Source organism: Colossoma macropomum, unplaced genomic scaffold (genome assembly GCF_904425465.1).
Source record: "Colossoma macropomum unplaced genomic scaffold, Colossoma_macropomum, whole genome shotgun sequence".
NCBI lineage: Eukaryota > Metazoa > Chordata > Actinopteri > Characiformes > Serrasalmidae > Colossoma > Colossoma macropomum.
Window position 1 is genome coordinate 9,990,332 of NW_023494807.1, and position 23,647 is coordinate 10,013,978.

The following is a 23,647-nucleotide window of genomic DNA, read 5'->3' on the forward strand; positions in this document are numbered from 1 at the left end:
GTTATAAAGGTAGCTTATAAGGAGGTTCCACTGGGAACGCTCTTACTAACATCTTTTAAGTTTGGGGCGGCGTAATATGCCTTACTTTATCAAGCTCACCACACATACAATCTGCATACAGCAGCATTTAATGTAACACTTACAAGTGAGTCCTCCCCCATACTCCCATTAAGTCAGTGCAAAGATGAGATTGAGACGTTGGGAATAAGAGTCAATACTGGGAATTAGCGATTATGTTTACCAACTTTCATAGTTCCAAAAGTGCAAAATAATAAGGGAGAGACTGTATGGCGAGTAATGACCACAGCTGAGACTAGGCGGACTCAAGTTCATTAACCTGGTTGCTCACCACCTCTTTGGTTTGAATAGCAGTGCAAGTCCGTGGGTCACTCCTGCTGCTGAACTCTGTTTGGTGTCCGTTTGATAACTTGCTCCAAAAAGTCACCTTAAACTGCAGAACTGGCATGTTCTCCCTTCCTTGTTTTGTGTTTGCTCCCGTCTCCTTATTGGCTGATTGTCCCTTGACGCAGTGAATGTGAAAGGGGTTCTTAAAGTTTGTAGAAAAAAGCCCAAATTACCCCCTTTTTTAATAGGTAATTAATAATTTTTAAAAAAATCGAATTTAAATCAGCATTCAGTGTGTACTTGTCACATAATGACAAACCACAAAATGTTGCTACTAACCAAATACTTTTCATTGATGTCTGGACTGCTGTCTATGTTTTGTAACTGTAGTAAATGACAAATCAGCTAATTTTTTGAATGACTAGCCACTAGTGAAAAGTAGTAATCACACAGCTCCTACTGTGCGCTGCTTCTTCAGTTGTAGAACACTGAGCTGTACAAATTAAACTCAAAATTATTTTTGAATTTATTCTGGGCTCACTGTATGTCCACTCATTGGCTTTTAGCACCAGTCATCCCTTCATAGATGGAGATAATGCTATTACTGTCTGGTACATTTTGTCTCTTAAGGCAGCCGAGAACGGCCCATTTTGAGAGGAAATTAACCAGCAATGCACTGTTGTTGTAGCTGGCTTTTAAAATAGGGCAAAAACACCCACAAGGAACAAATTGATATGCATCTGAAAACATTCGAGGATGTCTCACTGACTACTACCCACTCTTGAATCACTTTTAAGCAAGGGATGGACTTAAATTCACAAACTAGCACCTAGATCTTTACTCCAAAATACTCACCCTGGTTCACAAAGTGAACTGCTTCTGTTTCCAGTCAGCCAATCAGAATGCAACTGACGAAATCCCCGTAGTTGTGGCCAGCTTAACATGCAATGAATATCAGAGACTTCGGAGCGTCTGAGGCTTGGACTAAGCATTGTGGAACATCTTTGTAATGCTTTGCTATAATGCTGTGCTGTATAATCTGAATCAAGCATGTTTTCTGACCCGCTTAAGTTCTAAATGGATTTAATCCAGCTATTGTGCAGGAAACCACTTTAGAAAGCTGTGTGGCACAGAGCTGGAAAGGAGAGTAGAGAACAGCAGGAAACTATTAAAGCCTGGAGCCTCCACCCCTGTGTGTAGAGGCGGGGATATGTGTGTGTGTGTGTGTGTGTGTGTGTGTGTGTGTGTATGTGATGAATGAATGGGTGCTGAGTCGGAGCCAGACTGAGAGATTGCTCTGAGAAGCTGTGCTAAAGTCAACACCGTATACAGCTGTGAGTGAACAGGGCGGTGAAATCTATTTTAGTTTCTCCAAAGTCCGTATTATATTCTGATGTGGTTTTTATTCATATTAAGATTATATATTTTGTTCTTTTTATTAAAACTACTGAAATAACATATTTAGTACCAGCAGTGTATACACATCAGGTTTATAAATGAATGAATTCTCTGCAAGGGGGTGCATTTAGCACACAAATAGATTTTCCCATCATTGCAAGGGAGGAAACCCACACCAGCAGGATCTCTGGAGCGGTCATGTTTTCAGCCAGTCACACTTTCGTTTTGGGAGTTTTGAAGTAAAAAACCTGAAAGGCACATAAATAAACAAACACACAGTATATTCAATGCCGCTAGTGCTGCAGTACAAGAACATCTGTTTACTGATATGAGACACAATCACTCAATCTAAGGAGAAATACTTCAGCTGGGCTGGGCTTATTCTTGTTATAATTATGGGTTAATTCTCACAGTCAGTGTGTCTGTGTGTGAGTTTACAGGAGAAGCAGGCCAGGATAGCATCTCTGTATCTGCCTCTGTACGGCCTCATCCTCGACAACATGCCACGATTCTTCCTCAGAGACCTCTTCCCCATCTACCTGACCTCCAGTGACCAGGTAAACAAGCTGTACACGGCACATACACAGGAATGTGGTGAAAGGTTCTTGGTTCAATCTCTGGATCTGATCTTGTACTGGACAGATCTAATAGTAATGCTGATAATCCACTTTATCTATATGGATTGTTCAATTGGTTCAAAGTTCAAAGCTGAAAACACATTTGGGACTTTTAACTGATCTTGCACTTTAGACTAAAATCCTTTCACTTTGAGTGACTCTGTACCTTAAATATACATGATTGAACATACATGATTAAACATTCCATTTTCTCAGTACCAAAACAATCATAACTCTGCTGAAACTTTACCAAATGTTTCGGTAATGACAATTTTAGATCATTTTGAGCAGAACTCAAAAATGCATCCAGTACATGACTCGCAAACACAGTTTTAAACAGCTGTACACACATAAAATTATCATAATTTTAATTAAAACACAAAAAAGCTACTTAACTGCAGAAAATCTGTTTCGGTAGTGACAATTCTTAATGTTCCGCACTGATTTCCAGACTTTGGGACACATTTACTTCAAAACAATGGGATCTAACTGCTCACCATGTGTGCATGAGGGACAGGGATGCAGCCTCACTTCCTGCTCTAAATTGCCTACAGACTAAAACTTTTTTGTGTTGGTAGTGTGAAGTGAAGAAAACGTGGGACAGCATTTTTAAAATAAAGTTTCTGTAGTTAAGAATTAAATTTATGACAAATCAAAATCTTTTAACTTCTCTTTAAAAAAAATCTAAAAGAATGGAAAAAATGCAAAAAAGATTTAGGTAATATTTCCACAAGTATAAATTTAGGGCTTAGGTTTTGGGTCAGACACCTCCCAACAGAAAGTACCCCATAATTGATGATCTTGTAGATGTTTAGCTTATTATGATTTCTATTAATGCCTTGAATTAAAATAAATAACAAAATCCTTATAAATATCTAAGGTCTGAATACTTCATTGTTTCTTTAAACATAGTTTTTTTATGTAGCACCGCCATTTGAACTACTTCAGTAGAATGGTCCACATAAACATCATAGATATCATGCAGCTCAAAATACTTACTTTAAGAAAATATTACATAAGAGAACCATAGAAAATAAAAGCTTTGAACAGTAAATAAAAAAAGTTGTGTCAAAGTTAACATGTTAATAATGCATTAATGGTAAATTGTTAAATTGTACTTTTTTAAACATTCAGTGATGTGACTTTGTGTTGAGCTGCTAGCAAGCAAAGGGGGGGTAAAAGGGAAGAACCCCCGCTGTGAAAAACAATTCACACCTCTCCACAAAGACAGCCATGCCGAAATAAAACAGGCACCTGAAGCTTTCTTCATATCAAACAATCCTGCACAACTGACATGCTTAAAAAAAGCAACGGTTTATGAAAGGTTTACTTGCTTCTTACCTATAAAGCTGAAAATACAGTTCGCTTCAACATTACTGAAGAAAAAAAAAGGACAGTTCAACTGAAAGACCTGTAAGGTGGAAATTGGCCATCATGGTTCCATCAGACCATTAGAAATGGTGAGGAAATCACTGTGTATGTTTTAATTTATGTTAACTTCTTCCTCTACCAGGTTAAGAAAACCTTAAACAAGCCTTTAAAGTGTTTTAATCTGTTTTGCTGTGCAGGGTTCCAGAGATGACCTCAGCGTAGGAGGAGGTCTGGCAGGTCAGATTGTCCACACTATTTCTCACGGCAACTCGGTGGACGCTGCATTCTCCAAAGAAGTGCTCAACTCCATTACAGGTGTGTGTTTGTGGCTTTGTGTATTAGGGTTGTAGCAAATGGTCAGAACATCTCATTCCACAGCCTCGTTTTTACTTCGTTCAGCACAGGATTATTATCAGAACATCTGTCATCAGTCATGTACATGAAGTGTGTGTCAGTGTGTTAGTTGTTCACTGTATGCAGGATTGATCATGTCGTTGCACTGTGTGAGTGTCCGTTCTCCATCACATCTCTTTCATCTCCTTCCTTTTAGCGTTTTCCTCCCTCGCCTTATCCACAGCTAACAACGCAGACTCGCGAGGCTCGCTGATCAGTGTGGAGTCCAACCCCAGCAACAGTGACCGCAACAGCGAGAAGATGGACGGATGTGAAAAGGTGACATGCATTGCTTATGTCTGTACACAGTTTACCCTTTGGTCCCTTTTTTATTGTTTGTATGTTGGTATAATTTTCAGTTCTGGGACATTTTGTAAGTAAAATTCTATGCATTTCAATTAGCTTTTTGTTTTGTGTCACCGGCCTTTGAAAATTTGCGCATTTGTCTCATTCATTTTGAAATCGCTCGGGAGCGCCCTCTAGTGTCTGACCAACCCAGAAGACATTGCCGAGTAGTTCTCACTAGAAATTCTCTGGGGCTGCCTCTTCAGAGGCCAACACAGGCAAAGCAGTAGCATTGCTGACTAATTTGTTATCTTCACATCCAGAATTAATTTCACAGAACTTTGCCTCGAGTTGTTGAAGTTCTGGATATGTGAAATTAATTGTGTGATAGCAGTTCTGGATGTGAAGCATGCAAATCAGTCAGTAGCCCTACTGCTTTGCCTGTTTTGGCGTCCGAAGAGGCAGTTTTCCCAAAGCAGAACAGCATGAAACATTTAATATTTTTGATCTTTTTGATCTGTTGAACTCCAGTTATAGGACTTTCTAACAGGGCCTCGTGTTTATGATGTCAGTGTTTCCACAAAAATAGCCAGAAACGTTTCCTTTTTTTTTGTTAGCCATTTAGCTGTACTTGTTAATGTTTCCACTCATTGAGGGACTTTTTTTAAACAGCGTTCTTCAGGGAAGCTAAAGTAATTCTTCTTTAGCGTCAATCAAAGAACCTTTTTTGACACTTTCTTTCAAGACTGTGCGTCAAATATTGCCTTTACAACGAATGTTTGGGCTCACACCCTCAATTATAGTCACCCAGCTACTGAATGATGAGTTTTAATAATAGTTTAATAGCTAATTGATAAGCATGCCTTTTAACCCCTTAAATTCCCACACTTTTTACATCCTAAGGTTTATTATTACGTAACTACATGGAAAACAATGAGTTCGTTTACATGCACTTAATAATCCGAAAACTGCAGAAAATCAGATTTTGTCAGTAATCCAATCAACACGTTTTCATGCACTTGAGTAATCAGATAATGGGAAACTCAGGATCTACATGAGTCAGACAGTAATCAGATTTCTGCTTTGCAACCAGCCAATAAACTCAAAACTCAACTCAAACTTCATGCTGCAGCTTTTTTATTTTTTTAAAAATCGCGTCGCTTTACCTGAAAATATGAACATACATCATCTAGAAGATGAAAAATATTTAAGTCCGTCATTTTTGTCAAGCATGTATTTGGTTTCAATATACTTTTTTGGCATGAGCTCCAAAAGTGTTTTGCTGCATCCCGCTGCGACGCTGCTCGCATATTTCTGGTCCCGCCGTCAGTTTTTGCACATGCTCAGACTGAGAAATCCGAAAAAAAATCAGAGTAAGAGTTTACATGCACTGAGAAATCTGAATACTGAGCTAAAATCCAGCCTTTTATCGGATTTCTTTATCGGATTTCCAGACCTTACTCTAATCTAAGAAATCAGAGTGAGCTTTTAACACGACCATTTGAATAATCGGATAACTGCAGAAATCCGATTATGTTCAGATTATTGACTGCATGTAAACGCACTCAGTGAATTGTTTGTCGTAAATTATAGGATTGAGGATTGGTGGCTCCTAGTAATATTTTTGAACCGTTTTTCGTGCAGTTCCCCAGGCCACAGTCCCTGATTGGTTTTGGCTCGCGCTTCGATAAGCTGGACCAGGCCGAGACGCGCAGCCTGCTCATGTGCTTCTTACACATCATGAAGACCATATCAGAGGGTGAGAGATCAAGACCTGCACTCACCCACATCAGCTGTCCTCTGAGTTCAGCCCACATGATTAACTGCTTTGACTGATAGACATTTACTAATTATTTGCGCCTATGTAACGTGTAATGGTGTGGGAATGATGTGTGTTTTGTCTTACAGAGGTCATGGTGGCCTACTGGCACCGAGCCATTCACCAGGAGATCTCAGACTTCTTCAACATTCTAGAGTAAGTCTAACTTCCTATAGATGGGTGGACTGTAGGGCTGTCACGACACAAAAGGGAATCTGTATTTAAGGGGTAGAGCCAGAGCAAGGCCACCTCTTTCTGCAGGCCCCCTAGTGGCCATTCCACTGGCATATAGTATACAGTTACATAAATAAGGTAAATCAGCTGTGTTGAGCTGCTAGTGAGCAGTGAGGGTGGAAAGGGTGGTGTGGAGAGATTTCAGGTTTCATATGGTTTACAGTTCTGAGGTGAAGATTTGATTTGTGGTATTTTGTGTGTTAAAAGGGTCTTAAAACATGATGAGATCTATTCTATTTTAGCTCAGTCTCAGATTTTGGGTTGAATTTCCTGCCCATTACCATTAAAAAGTTTGCACAGTTGTAGATTTTGACACTTCACTCTTAGGCCTATTTTTTGTTTTATTTCATTTTTGGCTGATTTTCGCTTCCAAGGAGAAAACCAAACGTGACATTTTTGACCATTTCTGGGCAAAAATTTCAGGTGGCTGAAATTTTGGTGCATCGCTGTTAAATGGTTGATGATTGGCTGGATGATAAATATGCAGAGATTAGAATAAAGGAGTTAGGTAAAAATCGAATCGGAGCAGAACAGAGGAGAAAAAGATAAGTCGGGAACCATCAGAGAATGATGAAATTTGTGTTTATACATAAAAACTTCGCAAAAGCTCTCCTCATCTTTCCGTCTCATCCTCACAGACTGTGTCTCCAGCACTTCAGGTTTCTGGGAAAGCGTCACATAGCGAGGTAAGTTCCTGCGAAGGATCACTGACCACTGAAATGTCTGTTTATGCGTACGGTTCATCTGAAAGCTTTTAGTCCGGCAGGTTTTTTTGGACCAGCTGTAGGTAAGCCTCGCATCACTGAGCACCTGCGACTTACAGTTCAGAGAGAAGCTCTGCTTTTGTCTATAGGGCTGCACAATACGGATACAAATAGCAGTAGTGTAGTAATATTTCATGGGTGAACTAATGATGCGACACAGTTAACATTAGCTTGCATTATTTTAACCAAAATTATCGATTTTTCTTGGACGTGTCTTCATTTTTCAGTGCCATATAAGCAACTCGGAGTCTGTGCTGTTTTTCTCTATGGGTACATTAGTTAAAGTACAAAAGAGCTTCCTGAATGTACTTAAGTATCAAAAATAAACATGCTTTGAGTTATAATATTTTGATGAACAGGTTCTGTTAAGGAGATCTGTTTGGCTGCACATATGAAGAAATGTTTGATGTCTGCCGTCACACAGCTCTAAAAAGCCATAGACCTGCGGCCAAAGAACAGCTCCATTAGTTTGCACTGACGTCTCTGTAGTTACTGATTAATAAGCCTCAGTGTGTAATAAGCCTGGACAGTTAAGGGGTTAATCTAACTTTTTCATCAAAATATATTATAACTCAAAGTACATTTACATCTTGACTCAGGGGACCATAGCGATTTTTGAAAATGCCGTTTATTTTTCGTCACAGAATGCGTATACATGCACTCAGTAATCCGATCATAATCCGATTGCTGCAGTTATCCTGTTGTTCAAATGGTCATGTAAACGGCATACTCCGTTCTATAAATCTGATTACAAAATCCGATGAAAGAGACTGGATTTTATCTTAGTAATCAGATTTCTCACTGCATGTGAACGCTTACTCTGATTTCTTTCGGATTTCTCAGTCTGCGCATGTGCGAAAACAGATGGTGGATGTCGCGAGACGCAGCAAAACACTTTTGGAGCGGCGCTGAAACCAAACACGAAATTAAGGATTTAAATATTCTTCATCTTCTAGATGGCGTATGTTTATATTTTCAGGTAAAGTGGCGCAATGTTTTAAAAAAAGCCACTGCATGAAGTTTGAGTTTTACGTTATGTTTACGTCACGTCTGCTTCTGTGAGTTTATTGGCTGGTTAGAAAGCAGAAATCTGATTACTCTCTTACTCATGTAGACCCAGAGTTTCCCCATTATCTGATTACTCAAGTGCATGTAAACGTGTTGATCAGATTACTGACAAAATCTGATTTTCTGCAGTTTTTGGATTATTAAGTGCATGTAAACATACTCAGAGAAAAACAGCTTGGACCCAGAATTCCTAATATGGGCATGATGACGACTACAGGATTAGGCACGAATTCAGAAGTCTATTGCAAAAGGCCATCATCACAGTTATGATTAGCAAATGATGTATTGTGCAGCCCAAGGAGTCTGTGCTTTTCTGTGCTTTTCTGTGTGTGTGTGTGAGTGAGTGAGTGAGTGAGTGAGTGAGTGAGTGAGTGAGTGAATAAGTGAGTGTGAGAGAGAGAGAGAGAGAGAGAGAGAGAGAGAGAGAGAGGGGAAGGAGAACGAAGGGTGAGAGAAAATGTGAGAATTAAAGGGATTCCTGCCAGACCTGGGGAGAGATGGAGAGATGAAAACAGAAAGAAAAGAGAGCACCTGCTGTCTGGAGCTTGAAAAGGAAGGACGAGGAAGGGTTTATTATTAGTGACACACACACACACACACACACACACACACACACACACACAACATACACAGCATACAAGCCCAAATACCATACTGAGATTAAAATACCTCTGGGGGTCTTGAGATCCAGGTTTGTGTTTGATTACCGATGCTGGGTTCACTGTTTGGTATTCTCGTGATGTTGTGGGCAAAATTTAAATGAAGAAAAATGAATGAAATGTAATCATGTTGTTGAACAGCGTAATATCATCAACACAAAGATTGGTGTTAAAATGATGCTAGCAGGCTCTCAATTACGTTTATTACCGAGACTGCACTGGCCGACGGGGCTAAGTTTAGCGCGTGCTCCGGTTTTGAGCGTCTTAAAAACCCTAATCACTCCCCTGTTCACTGACAAGTTCAAAAAGTTGTTTTAAGATGCTGTTTCTGCTCTTTACCACCGAACACAGCCAGATCAGGGTTGCCAGATTGGGAAGGAACAAGATTTTAATGCAACTTGCTATTAAATAATTTATCACAGTAATACTGTGTAGTATTTTTAGTTTTAAAGTTTTAAATTTGTGCAAATAATAATAATAATAATAATAATAATAATAATTAAGCCAACAATAAGAATAAAAATGTCTTTTATTGTTGTAGAATAGTCAAATATTCTAGACAGTGTTCTATAAAATATTCAGAAATGAAAATATTTGATAGGCGTTATCCGTATAATGTCCAGATAAGATTTATCCACATTCTACTTACATCTGTGCTGCTTCTTCCGTGTTATACGCAAATCCGGAATCTCCTGAGATCATACATATGTACATACATACATACATACATACATCATTTAAACCGCTTATCCTTCTGGGTCGCGGTGGGGTGCTGGAGCCTATCCCAGCTGTCATTGGGCGGAAGGCAGGATACACCCTGGACAGGTCACCAGTCCATCGCAGGTCCTGAGATCATGTCTAGTGCTAAACAAATTTTGTTTGATGTAATATGTATTTTATAATATGTATTTTATAAAAATGAATAGTTCTGTTTTTTTATGACATTCAGTTTTTAAGATGATAGATAAAAAAACTCACCCTGTGAGTTGCCAGATTGGGTGAGATCCCTGGTATAACATTTTTGTGTAACTTTTTAATGTAAACATTTCAGTGTTTTTCATTACCCTGTAGTATTAAGTTTTACTGAAAGGCAAAATAAATAAATCGAATTTAGTAATATTGCAAAATGATAATAATAATGTAAGCAATATAATACGCAGCCCTAGCATGCAATGCAAGCTGTACTGAGAGGTTGCACAAGAAATGTAATAATTATTAGAGAACGTGAATAAGCATCTGTGTACGTGTGCGTATGATAAAGGCACTTTTTTCTAGCTCGTGGCTAATTGAATTAACTGCGTTCTTCTACCTGTGAATGGGATTACAGCTCTTTTCCAAAGCGAGGCTGTTGTATGTGTCAGGCATTAGTGAGGCCTCTGATTCACACCCTCAGTGCCAGCCTGAGAGAGGATCTGCCCCCCTTCTCTCTCACTCTCAGGCATGAAAATTAAGCCTTTGATGCCAGTCTGCAGCTTTTTTTTTTGAAACAAGGCTCAGACTCCTCCACCGTTTGAAGGCTGTGCAGACAGACACAGGCAGAGAGTGAGAGGGATTCCACTAACATATTCCGTTTCAAAGGGAGCCGCCTCGCTCATTTCTTTCGCCTCCTTTTTTCTCCTCACCTCTCCAAACCCGCTCTGTCGGTGGAGTCGCTGTGTGCTCTTCTGCCTGTGTGATTTTCGCAGATGAGAGGCTGATGGAGATGGAAAGCGTACATGATCGGGTCACCGTAATCGAATGACGCATTTGAAGTAGCTGATGAACATTAATTGATCTTTAGGCGTGAACAAAAACTAATGTTCTTTATGGATCTGCCTGTAGCTGTTGTGTACCCAGTATGAACAGGCTGTTCCAGAGACAAACAGGAGTAATAATCAAGATGAGGACCACCAAAACACTTTAACTTTGTTAGCAAAAGCTTTTTTTTTATTTTTTAAAACTGGAAGAGCAAAACTACTCTTTTGGTTTCGGAGGTTAAGATTAGGGTGGGGCTTAGAAAAGTCTTATTACAAACAGGGACTTACAGTCATGCAAATGTTTCAACACCACTGGTCGAATGACGTTTTGGTTTTTTTACATGAAAAAAGGTCCTCTATTGGGAACTTAAATATGCCATTTTTCTGCATGTTTTAGTATACAATATGTAAAATGTGCCATAACTTTTGCACATTGTTTTATTCTCCCTTAATGTTAAATTTATTGTAACTGTGCATTAAAATGTGAAAGTGTGTTCTCTATAGAGGTTGATTTAACTTATTTACATATTTACATTTAGTTAGAATATCAATAAAACATGCAGTTTGACCAGGGGTGCTGAAAATTACACACACACACACACACACACATTCCAAATTTGATTCCTTCAACACATTCCAAAAAAGTCATCTACTTCACATGAGTTTGAGCCCAGAGAAGTTGGCAGCGTTTCTGGACATTGTTGATATGTGACTCTCACTTTGCACAGTACAGCCTTAACTTGCATTTGTGGATGCAGCAATGAAGTGTTTATTCACAAAAAGTTTGTCCAAGCCCATGTGGTGATATCCGTTACAGAAACTTGCCGGTGATACATTGAAAATATAATATCATAATAGTGTATATAATATTTTTTTGTATTTTTTTTTCTGACATCTAAAAGTTGGAACAGACAAAAAAGAACCAGGGGTACAACATTTAAAAACACTAAAGACAATAAAAACAATGAATTTATGCAATATTTCACATACAGCGCTGCACTAATTCCAGTTAAACAGGATTAATGGTGCTCTCTTTGTTATGAAACATGCAGTAGGTCAGTGTTCTTTAAGTACTGACAATATACACAATGTACCCAAAAAATGCTTGTTGTGTTGTGATGTAATTCATCACAGTAATGATATATATTGTCATCTTGCCCAGCCCTGTGTATTTACAGCTGCACTCAGATATCTTCTTGCATCCATTGTCTTTTTGGGGCAATCCTCCTTTTTTCCATGTTTGCTGCTGGGCTTGAACACATGCATGGCTGGGATTTATATATGTATCACAGCTGAAGCAAATTAACTGTCTTTGTAGAGTTTCTAAGGGCTTGATTGTGTTGTAGCACAATTTTGTAGCCTCATAGACTAGCAGTGATTTAAAAAACCGCAATATTGAATAGAGGTTGAATCATTTTGACATGGCTGTATTATAATATATATAATATGACATAATACATTTTCACTATCAATTTGAATAGGTCACTCAGTTAATACACAGGTAGTGTAAAAATTGTCTGGGTCTTCATAAACATTGAATTTGCACATCCTGACCGGTTGAATAATTTTGAGTGCAGCTGTATAATCCATAGGGGACTCATATCCTGACATAATAACGAATAAAAATAAATGTGCGTGTGTGAAAGAGAGAGGATTGATTTATAGTGTAGACAGTAGATGTTCTCTATTGTTATATGTTTTCCTCCCCTCTACTACTCCATTTATTGACACATTAATGTCTCTCTCTTTCTCTCTCTCTCTCTCTCTCTGGTAGCTTATTGATTTTTCACATGTTCTGTTTCAAGTGTGAGCAAATGTGATGCAACAAATGCAATACTCTCCCCACTTTGTTCTGCATAGTGTGCAATGTGAAGCACATTCTCTGCTCATGGAGTTGATCACGTTTTAATAAAACACATTTTTGGAACTCATAGTACTCATAGCTGCATAGTAGTGTATATTTAGATAAGTTAGTGTATAGTACATTTCTATAGCTCTTCAGCCTATATCAAAACTACATCACCTACCCTGACTAGGAATCCTGCTTTGATTGTACTGTTAATGTGAAATAAATGCTATTTGATGTTGATATAAAATGGTCATGCATTGTCGGAACCTGTGTGTGGGCATGTTTGCGTGTCTCGCATGGCTTTGCTTCCTCATCTCCATCTCATGTTTAGACAAACAGCTTTCTCCTCATTCCATTCAGTCCCTCTCTCCATCGTTTGTCTCTCAAACCATCTTCCAAAACAAATACAGCGCTTACTGTAGGGCTCTGATATGAAATTAAAATTCATTTGCTAGCACACACACGCCAGCAGGACACAGCTAGCATCAAATAAGATGCTTGATTGCATCCTTGCACTAACATTTGCTTAGCGCTTCAGGGTAACGATGCACTAACATAGTAACAACCAGCGCGAACCTTGACCTTCTCTGAATGCTGGCCTGCTAGCTTGGCATCAAGTTCTTCGTTTTTGACCGCCCGGCTGCTTCAGACGTGATGAAAAGCGTGAGGATGATGACGATGCCCTTAACTCCTTGCTGTGATTGGGTCGTTGTGCACAGGAAGTTAGCAGCTGCGGTTAAGCTGGCGCAGGCCACGCAGGGCACTGGCACACTGAAGGGTTCGAATGCTTCCTCCCAGTCCTCAGGGCTCCTGCCCCAATGGTAAACAACGCCCCCCCAGGCCTACTATTCCCATCAATTCTTTAACTGTATGGACTAAACAGAGTAACATTAGCATTCTTCTGTGGCTATTAGCATTTTTCTGTTAGCAACAAATCTAGTAAAAGTATTTTCACAGGTTCAGGAGTCTTTAGCATTTTTCACAAGAACTGTACGTTTCCATATGATACTGTACAAATGATTGAACACATTTTTCAGTAAAGCCAAAATAAGGAAAGTGCCTCATGTTAAAATGTTGATGTTCCCATTTTCAATTTATTAAAGCATTCACCGTTATAAAACTATAGTATTATGCCAAAGAAAATATATGACAAATGCTTTGTAATAGATTCAGTCATATATAAATACATTATTTATATTGCAATATGTTCTCAAATATAGGTGGAGGTATTTTCTTAAAATATATATTTTAACATATATTAAAAAAGGTAGACATGCTAATATCTTAGCCCCAAGCTAACGCCTTAGCCATGGCTAACATTCTAGCCATGACACAATGATACAATATGCTGCAATACAATTCAAGACAATACTCTGTACTGTTACGTCCCTAATAATTTTTTTAAAAATAAATGAAAAATTAGTCACTTATATAGCATGTAATTGCTACAGTATGTAGTTTGTTAATAATATAATATAAATAATATAAGATAAATAATCCTGGCGATATCTTAGCTCACAGAACACACATCATTTGTCCTCTGTGAAACATTTTGGTTCATCATTTTTTCATCACAGCTGTGCTAATGTCCTCAAATTTACAGAGTTATCCTGTGACACAGTGTGGCAGCCATTTTGTCTGTATCCAGCATGGCCGTCTCCCCTGACCTGCTGTGTGTAGTCTCTTGTGAATGGCCGGTCTCTGTGACTTTGTATTCCTTCTATATGTGTAAATGGAACCCCCTTTTGTGTTAAAACAGCTAATATGCTAAAAACAATGTCTTTGTCAACCAGATGTAGCCTGTGTGGAGAGAACAACAAATGAAGGTGTTCATGTAAACAGCTGACAACAAATATATTCCCAAGGCCCTATGGTCCCATGGTCCTATATTACCACTGTCCTATATTCTCGGGCCCTGTATTCCCAAGGCCCTATGTTTCCAAGGTCCTGTATTCCCAGGGTGCTATATTCTCAAGGCCCTATATTTCCAAGGTCCTGTATTCCCAGGGTGCTATATTCTCAAGGCCCTATATTTCCAAGGTTCTATGTTCTCAAGATGCTATATATCCAGGGTCCTTTGTTCCCAGGGCTCTATATATCCAAGGCCCTATATTCCCAAGGTCCTGTACTCCTAGGGCCATACATTGCCAATGCATTATATTCCCAGGGCCTTGTATTTGCAAAGCCCTATATTCCTAGGACCTTATATTCCCAAAGCCCTATATTCCCAACGCCCTATATTCATATTCCCAAGGTCCTATGTTTCCAGGGCCCTATATTCCCAAGGCCCTGTGTTCCCAGGGGCCTAGGTTCTCTTAGCTCCTTATATGATACATCATAACTCAATTAAGGAAACCTTTAAAAGGGTCCCGAAGGTCATGATTAGGTGATACGGGAACAACAAAGTTTTCAGTCAGAACACACTTGCCCTTGGCTGTATTAGCCTCAGTTAGCTAATTATTTAGCTAAGCAAATCTTGTAATGCAAATCTTTCTTGTGAAGTCAGACTGGAGAAAGCCTGTACTGCACATCCTATACTTTTTGAACTATTGCTTTTGTCTGGTTGAATTGTGGTGCATTGCCCTCCTTTTTTGTGGCTAGTTGTGTAGCTCTTGGCTAGCTAGCTAGGAAGTTGATTTACTCCATCAAGCCAAGTTTAAAAGTGGTAAAATTAAATGTCATAGATTTGAAATATTAATTAATAGATTAAATGACTTTTGCCTCAGTGATAGCTGGGAAAATCCTGCTCCTAAAGAACTCAAGGAAACATGAATGAGGCAACCTGGGGCTGAAATATGGGGTCACGGCAATGTAGAGTTGTTTCCATGGGAACAAAATCACAAAGAGGGAACACAGAGCTTGGGGAACATAGGGCCCTGGATATATAGGGCCGTTTCCAAGGTTTTTCAATACATTGATTTGACCCTATAAAAAACTAGATATCTCTACCAAAACAAATGCCACTTGACAAAATCTGCCTTGGCAGGCTGTAAAACGTGTTTACCTAAAGAGCAACGTCAAGGCAAATAGCGCATCTCAGTCAGCTTTCACATGTAATATATAATGGTTTAATAGAAGAGCTTTTCAAAACCGTTCATTAAGGTTAAAAAGGTACTGGGCCAAAGGTGCTAATGAGCTAACAGTGTCTCATTCTTGCTACGTTCAATTTGTCTGTAGTTTTTTGTTGGCCACATTAGCATCTCCTTAAGACTGAAACGAGCCTCCTTGTTATGTCTTTTATATATTTATTTGCTCTCCGTGTCCAGGATGCTGTCAAGTCAGGATGGGCACAGACATGCTCGTTCACAGACCATGCCCATCATTCGGGGCAAGAATGCCTTAACCAACCCCAAATTGCTGCAGATGATGGAAACAGGTAAACGTCTTTAGGCAACATGCACCCAACACATAAATACAAATGAAGAATGTCGCTGAAACTTAAAGGCTGGTCTGGAATTCCATCAGTTTTTCAAAACTTCTACACAATTAAGTGATTGAGATTCAAACAGAGTCATTCAGAGTGGTTTGGTGTGAAATGGCTGATTGTAGAGACTCAGATGTCTTTACAGTGGTGGTGATGGGAAGCAGGGGTCGCAATAACTACAACACAAATATAGGCATATTATTTAGCATCTAAACCACCAGTGAACCCACACGAGTCTTCTGAGTTTATATGGAATGTTGATGATAGTAAAATAGCGATAAGTCTGAACAAATTAGTTTCTTTGGGGACTATTTTTTCTTGCACCAACCTGTATGTATTTTAAAAATACATTTTAGGCCAAAACCAAAATTATTGTATAACAATTTCATGTAATAACTTTCTGTGAGGGAGCTTTTAGAGGTGGACGTCTGGTTCCTATCACCACCACTGTGAACAATTCTGACTCGGTTTCTCTAGAACAGAGCAATTCACACCAAACCGCTCTGAATGACTGTTTACATCTTAAACATTTAACTATGCACAGAATTTTGAAAAATCTGTGAAATGACAGACAATAAATTTGACATTTGAAAAAATTAAAAAAAAGCAGCAACATAAAAACTCTGAGCAGTCTTATAATGGAGTCCAACAAATACACCTTCCCATTAAATTCTATTCAAAGTTGTCATTTGAGTCAGTAGCTTTTCTCAGGGGAAATTAATGTCTATGATTTTCAATCATATAAGTGGCATATACATATGAAAATGAAAACCACTGGAGTATTCCTTTAACAGGCTTTGTTACTGCTTACAATAACAACAGTAATAAATGTGCAGAGTTTTCATTAAAACTTGATAAACACATTAAAGATCTGTTTCCATTTAATGTTTTGTACATTTGTATCAGATGGAAATGCGCCTGAAAATGACAGCACCTTCAGTCCGACAGACATCGAGGCCAATCTCTCCACAGAGGTGGCCCTCACTGTGCTTGATGTTCTGGAACTGTTCGTGCATCACCACAAGGTCAGTAAGGTCACATTCACTCCAACTGCAGAGATACTATAATTGATGTGCTAGCGGTTGTGAATGGAACTGTAGAATGTAGCTCAGTGAGTGGATGAAGGTTGAGCCTCTGTAGAGCTGGTCAGGCCTTTATGGTGGATGTACAGTGCCACCTGGTGGAAGGAAAAAGTACTGTCAGTCATCTTCAGTAGGGATGTTCTGTTCTTGGAAAAGTTTAGCACAGTTTGGCGATTTCACTGCTGTAACACTTACTGACTCTTACTCTTGAATGAGACCAGGTTGGACATTTGTGTGTGCTGCTTATGTAAATGGGTTAAAAGTTTTAAAGGGACCATATCCTGTAAAACCAACAACATTCTCTCACTTAAAGGAGTATTGTTAAAGTTTCAAAATATTGTGTTTGTGCCAGTCCACACAGTCCATATATGGAATATAAGCTGCTTTTGTGACATCAAAAATAAAAACCAGAGCATTTACATATATCCACGTACGCCTATAGCAGTGTAGCACACTGATATTACAAGGAGTGTTTCAGTTATAAGGAGTTTGCTTTTTGAATGTAGGGGCAGCCAGTCAGAACACAGATCATTTACATATTTCTGCTGTCAGAACAAAACCTTGTATCTCCATTTTTGTCCTTGACATAATTTGAAAATGTCTGTTGTCCTTTACATTGTGTGTAAATTTCTTGGATTGGACTAAAAGAAACAGCCCAAAATGACTTAGTAAAAAGTCTGTTTCCATTGACTTACATTAAAAGTAAAGTATGTTTTTTCATGCACCTGTAAAGTTACCATATTGGAGATGCAAGGTTTTATTCCAACAACAACGAAATATTAGTCTTAAAGACTGGTTCAAAAGGTTGGAAGATGACCACAAAGAATTACAACTCTGTTTGGTACATAGACCTATTTAAGCTTTATTAGTGGCCTCTAAGGATTAAACAGAAGATATGGGCCCTTTAATATTTAGTTACAGTTATGGAAAAATACATAGGTAACAATTATGAAATCTGACCTCACAGAAGTTTTATTAGATTCCAATTCTTTTTGAAGTGATTGTGTATCATGTAATCTCAGGTTTTAATAACATAATTGAGAATTATTTTTAAAAATTCACTGAGTACACATCTATGACTGTTGTAACTACTTACACAACCTGAATATACAATTAAAATATTTCCTTTTAATGATAATACATACATGTTATTATATTCAACTGTAATAGAGGTTAACCTTTCAAAGCTGATGCCATTGAATCACCTCTGCCAGACCGATGTATCCCAATGCATTGATGCACTGTTAAAACCATAGTAGCTATTAATATTGTTTTTGTAATAAATAAGTATCCAGTCCTTATCCTCATCTCTCCTCCTCCTACAGAAACAGCTGCTGCAGGACGAAGGTCAGAACTCCCTGATGAAGAAAGTCTTCGACACGTACCTGCTCTTCTTCCAGATCAACCAGTCCACCACCACTCTCAGACACGTCTTCGCTGCTCTGCGCCTTTTCATACAGAAGGTAAACACACATATATTAGAGTCTTCTCTCTAACATTGTACATTCTCTTGCCGAAGAACCAGGAATCTGTTACGGGACAGCAGAGAGGTGTGAGAAAGGGTGTTAAGTGAATTTGAGGCAATGGAGTGTGAATTTGGCACGTTGGAGTTGAGGTGACCCAGAGCCAGGCTCAAAATGCAGATGTACTGATCGGCAGTCTGTGGAGTTCCCGCTGCGCCACCAGGAAGCACAGGCGACAATGGGAAAAACACCTCAAGGAGTTGGAAATAAAAAGGCAGGAAAATGGGCAAACAAAGGGGATGCTGAAAGCAGCGTGTTCAAACAACAGCTGATCTAGAAATAAAACATAATCAGAAAACAAAACTTACTTCCTCTGTAATTATGAGAGGAAGGTAGACTTTATGTTATGCTCTTAGTGGAGCAAACACCTTTTGTATGGCTTGGAGCCGTTTGTAGCTCAAGCCTTCTTGTAGTTTTTAGTTTTGGGGCAGTTTCTCTCTTTTGTTTTTTCCAGCCCTCTTTTCTTTTCTTCTTTTTTCCTTTTCTTTTTGTTTAAATACCCACCTGGACTGTGTACCATACCGGTCACCCCTCTACAAAGGTGCGACAAACAAGTTTAAATGCTAAAAACCTAATTGTGCATTCTGAGGAGAAATAACCTCTCTCTCTCTCTCTCCTTCTCTTTCCCTCTCTCTCTCTCTCTCTGTCTCTCTCTCTCTCTCTCTCCTTCTCTTTCCCTCTCTCTCGCCCTCTCTCTCCTTCTCTTTCCCTCTCTCTCTCTCTCTCTCCTTCTCTTTCCCTCTCTCTCTCTCTCTCACTCTTTCTCTCTCTTTTTCTCTCTCTCTCTCTCTCTCTCTCTCTCTCTATCTAGTTCCCCTGCATGTTTTTTCAGGGTAAAGCTGACCTGTGTGGCTGTCTGTGCTATGAGATTTTAAAGTGCTGTAATCATCGCTCCAGCAGCACTCAGACAGAGGCCTCTGCTCTGCTCTACTTCCTCATGAGGAAGAACTTTGACTACACCAAGGGCAAGTCCATCGTCCGCTCCCACCTGCAGGTCAGTCTGAGGGATCAAGGGTCAGCATTTATTTTCAAACCAAACCCAAAATTTCAGATTTAAAAAAATGAGAGCACACTAATTATCAGAGGTAGGAACAAGTCACTGAGTCGCAAGTAACAAGTAAGTCTTTATACTCAAGTCAAGATAGTTGAGCTTCGATTCAAGTCCTGAGTCGGTGAAGATGAGTCTCAAGTCAAGTCCCAAGTCAATAAAAAGTCCTAAACAAGTCAGTATGAATTCTTCAGCTAATTGAAGGCCACAGCACTGAATAATGGTAACAGTACTATAGCCTTTTAATGACAGCATGTTAGTAGTGTATGGTTGTAGATTCATTATTATTTTTTTTACTCTTACAGCTAAAATACAAAATCCATTCACAGATAACCATGACAGGCAGACTGTATACACAAAGAGTAGTGCGGCTACACACGAAAAGAATTTTAAAGTACTATTGAACTTAATTTAAAGAAAAACTTTACATTTAAATATTATTTTCGATGATTTCTGGGAACATTCAGCACCCAGGATTAAAATAAAACCTAGCTCAGCCAACTAAAAACAGCCACTAGTTTGAGTTAAATTTAGAGGACAACAGAAACCAAAACGACTGAGCTGAACAAAGTTTACAGAAAAGACAGCAAAATGATGGTTAATGTACGAAGCTGAAGTTGACTTTTTTCGCTGCACCATTTCAGGTGGAACAGCAAATTCCAATATGAAGCTGGCAAATAAAAAGTGAATGCTGCGCTTCTTTTACCTGCAGAATCTGTTAAAATTGGTCAGATACAGAGAGATGTGCTTCTTTAGTTTTACTACCATGAGGAAAATGGTCAGTTCGCCTGGTCAGTTTCTCCTGTAAGGCTGGAGTTTAAGTGCTGAGTGAGGGCGCATTGGCACAGTAGGTAGCACTGTCGCCTCACAGCAAGAAGGGCCTCGGTTCGAGTCCCCGGCTGGGCAACCAGGGTCCTTTCTGTGTGGAGTTTGCATGTTCTCCCCATGTCTGAGTGGGTTTCCTCCCACAGTCTAAAGACATGCTGTCAGGCCAGTTGGACACTCTAAATTGCCCCTAGTGGGAATGTGTATGTCTGTCTGTCTGCCTGCAATGGAGTGGCAACCTGTCCAGGGTGTATCCTGACTTTCACCCAATGACTGCTGGGATAGGCTCCAGCTCCCCCTGTGACCCAGAAGGATAAGTGGCTTAGAAGATGTGTGTGTGAGTTGGACTCAAGTCCATGTCATATGACTCTACCTTCTTCTACTAGTGCAGTAGTGTGGCGTAAGTGCATCTGAAGGTACATCATTTTGCTCGGCGTGCTTGTATGGTTGTGCCATTTTCACAGCTGCCTCCTCCTCAGAGAAACCGAGGAAAGTTCGTGATACACAGACATTATTTTCACAAAGCTTGTGTTTCTACTTTCATGCATTCAGAAACATCTCTGACTGACTGACAGTGATTGATGGAGATGGTCACTGACTCTCACTGCGGCATAACTGTTTAACCGTGCTTGGCTTTTATTGGGCCATCAATCATCTATTCACTGTTTGCTCCACTGGCTCGTTTCAGTGCGTCTGTCTGTTTTGTGTTGATTCGCTGCAACGTGGTGTGGAGGTGGAACTCATCTAGCTGTTAATTAGGCTGCATTCCAGACATATTTTCATCCTTTCAGCTAAAATTTATCACCGCTCAACCGAAGGGGTATAGTTATACAGGCCTACATTATACATAGATGTGCGCTGTTTCTGTACAGTCGTATGCAAAGGTTTGAACACTCCCTGGTCAAATTACATGTTTTGTTGTTTTTGTGAGCGGAAATGAGTAACACATCCCCTACAGAGGACACAGGGGTCATTTGCTAAATGTAACATATAAGAAAACTAATAAAACATAAAATGTGCCACATTTCATTAAAGTGAAAAGTTTAGCAACTTGTTAGCGTCATAGCTCCAGACTGCTTTTGTGAAATGTCTTCTTTTATAGGTAAAAAGATGTATTTATATTCAAAAATCATAATGTTTTTTTATTTCTCCTTATTTTCTTCTTTCAGGTCATCAAGGCAGTGAGTCAGCTGATTGCGGATGCAGGTATTGGAGGATCGCGTTTTCAGCAGTCCCTGGCCATCATCAACAACTTCGCCAATGGAGACGCTCCACTGAGGGTATGTGCATGTGGCTTAACCATGTTTTGATGGAAGGCAGCAGCTAGCTTAACTCTTACTCACTTAACAGTAGAAATTAGTGTTGTGAGCGAGAACTTAATTAAGCGTTCCAGGTGCCAATATTAAATATTGAAATCACTGTTTGAGTTTTTGTGTGGAAAATCAATTCAGTTTTGACAGGACTGTAAAGTGTGACAGTTTTGCTCATATTTAAGACTCAATATAAAATATTATATTAAGGATGTGATTCAGAGGCCAGAGATAGCATCACTGTATCTAGGCTAACTAGCATTACCAAAATGAAAACCAGTAAACGCGCACAAGTCATCGCTATCTACTAGTGCACCGGTTAGTTCTAGGCCCAATCCCATTTTACCCCTTGTACCTACCACTTAGCCCTGAGCGTATCCCGATTCTTGTTGAGATAGAGGGGTAGGGTGAAGTGTTAGGGCTACATGGCCTTCCAAACGGAGGTTTTTCAGAGACTCCAAACAGAGTGTTATGAGAAAAAGAGAAAAACCGGCAAAATGACTGAGCTAGCAACCAAATAAACCCACAACTGAGAAAATTTCTCTGTTAAAAATTACGATAACCATCGTATTATTTTAGTTTAATGTTGTTTCAGTGTATAATGGAGAGCAGCCTATAAAAGTGAGCAGCGCTAGTAGCTGTTAATGAAGTAATGCTCTTTTTATATGAGGGTCTCATTTCACAGGGAAGATTTTAACCCCTACCTCTGCAAGGCGACGCTCGAAAACAAGGGGTAGGGGTAAAAATATGAAATGGGACTCGGCGTTACTGTTGGCATGACCCCATTAGCTCATCTGAAGGGGCAGCCTCTCAAGCCCAATGACAAGCAGTTTTCCTTTGGCTATTTTTTCAATATTACATGTTTTCAAATGTAAACCTCTGTGAGCTGCCAAATTTTTGACCTCCTACCCAAATATTGTTCAACTCTTCTAGATATTCAAATATCTTTAGAAATGGTCAAATGAAAGTGGAAGTGGGGTCTTTTTTTTTTTGCCTGGTCAGAGCACATCGTTCCCAGCGGAGGTAAAGGACCTGACGAAACGGATCCGCACCGTCCTGATGGCCACCTCACAGATGAAGGAACACGAGAAGGATCCGGAGATGTTAGTGGACCTGCAGTACAGCCTGGCCAACTCCTATGCCAGCACTCCTGAGCTCCGGCGCACCTGGCTGGAGAGCATGGCCAAGATCCACGTCCGCAATGGAGACCTGTCTGAGGTAGGAGGCAGCCAATCACATGAGTTGAGAAGCCTCACGGTTTAGCTGCCAAAAACAGGAAGATATGTGACTATTAGAGCTGGGTCTTCAGTTCAGGCAAGAAATGGCTAACATTCCTGCAAATGAACAGGTTTTGGCTGTTCTAGATTAAAAACACAGACATTTGCGGCTTATAAAAGACATTCCATGAGTTTTTTCTGAAGCTTGTAACAGACATGATCATATATCTGAGCTCGTATGTATCAGTGTTACGGTGACTATTTCAGTAAAGTGTCCTGACATAGAGCTGCTGCCGCTGTTTTACATTCCTAACAACATTTTTCTCACAGAATTGGTCCCATCCATTGCAAAACATGATTGGTTGATTCCTCTGTCAATTCCTTATTATACTGAGAGTTAATCTAACTAGTAAGGCCTTTAGTACTGCAGTCATAACCAATGGGAGGGCTCACTTTGCCATATCTACCTATACCGCACAGGAAAGAAAATACTGATTGGACAGTTTTGTTTTTGGCATTTCAAGATCTTAGCCTGTTTGTTTTCTGTTTTTTAGTGGTATTTTTCCCCAAGTTAGTTAGGACTCCCCCAGTCCCACAGTACCAAGAGCGCTAGGAGGGTAAAGGCTAGCACAGGTTTCCTCTGAGACCTGTGAAGCACCACTGCATCTTTTCGAACTGCC

At 39.5% G+C, this 23,647-nt stretch overlaps 1 protein-coding gene across 6 annotated transcripts in view; it reads left to right on the forward strand.

Moving 5' to 3' along the window:
• dock10 (dedicator of cytokinesis 10) overlaps positions 1-23,647 on the forward strand; it is a 192,414-nt gene that overhangs the window by 147,200 nt on the left and 21,567 nt on the right. For all 6 annotated transcript variants that reach the window (XM_036555809.1, XM_036555807.1, XM_036555812.1 and 3 more), the window contains exons 33-45: positions 2,184-2,300; positions 3,929-4,046; positions 4,282-4,403; positions 6,054-6,168; positions 6,318-6,384; positions 7,101-7,148; positions 13,258-13,359; positions 15,805-15,914; positions 16,869-16,987; positions 18,370-18,507; positions 19,379-19,561; positions 21,610-21,720; positions 22,753-22,968. In XM_036555809.1, coding sequence (XP_036411702.1) covers positions 2,184-2,300; positions 3,929-4,046; positions 4,282-4,403; positions 6,054-6,168; positions 6,318-6,384; positions 7,101-7,148; positions 13,258-13,359; positions 15,805-15,914; positions 16,869-16,987; positions 18,370-18,507; positions 19,379-19,561; positions 21,610-21,720; positions 22,753-22,968 — 1,566 coding nt within the window. The remainder of the gene's footprint in view (positions 1-2,183; positions 2,301-3,928; positions 4,047-4,281; positions 4,404-6,053; positions 6,169-6,317; positions 6,385-7,100; positions 7,149-13,257; positions 13,360-15,804; positions 15,915-16,868; positions 16,988-18,369; positions 18,508-19,378; positions 19,562-21,609; positions 21,721-22,752; positions 22,969-23,647) is intronic.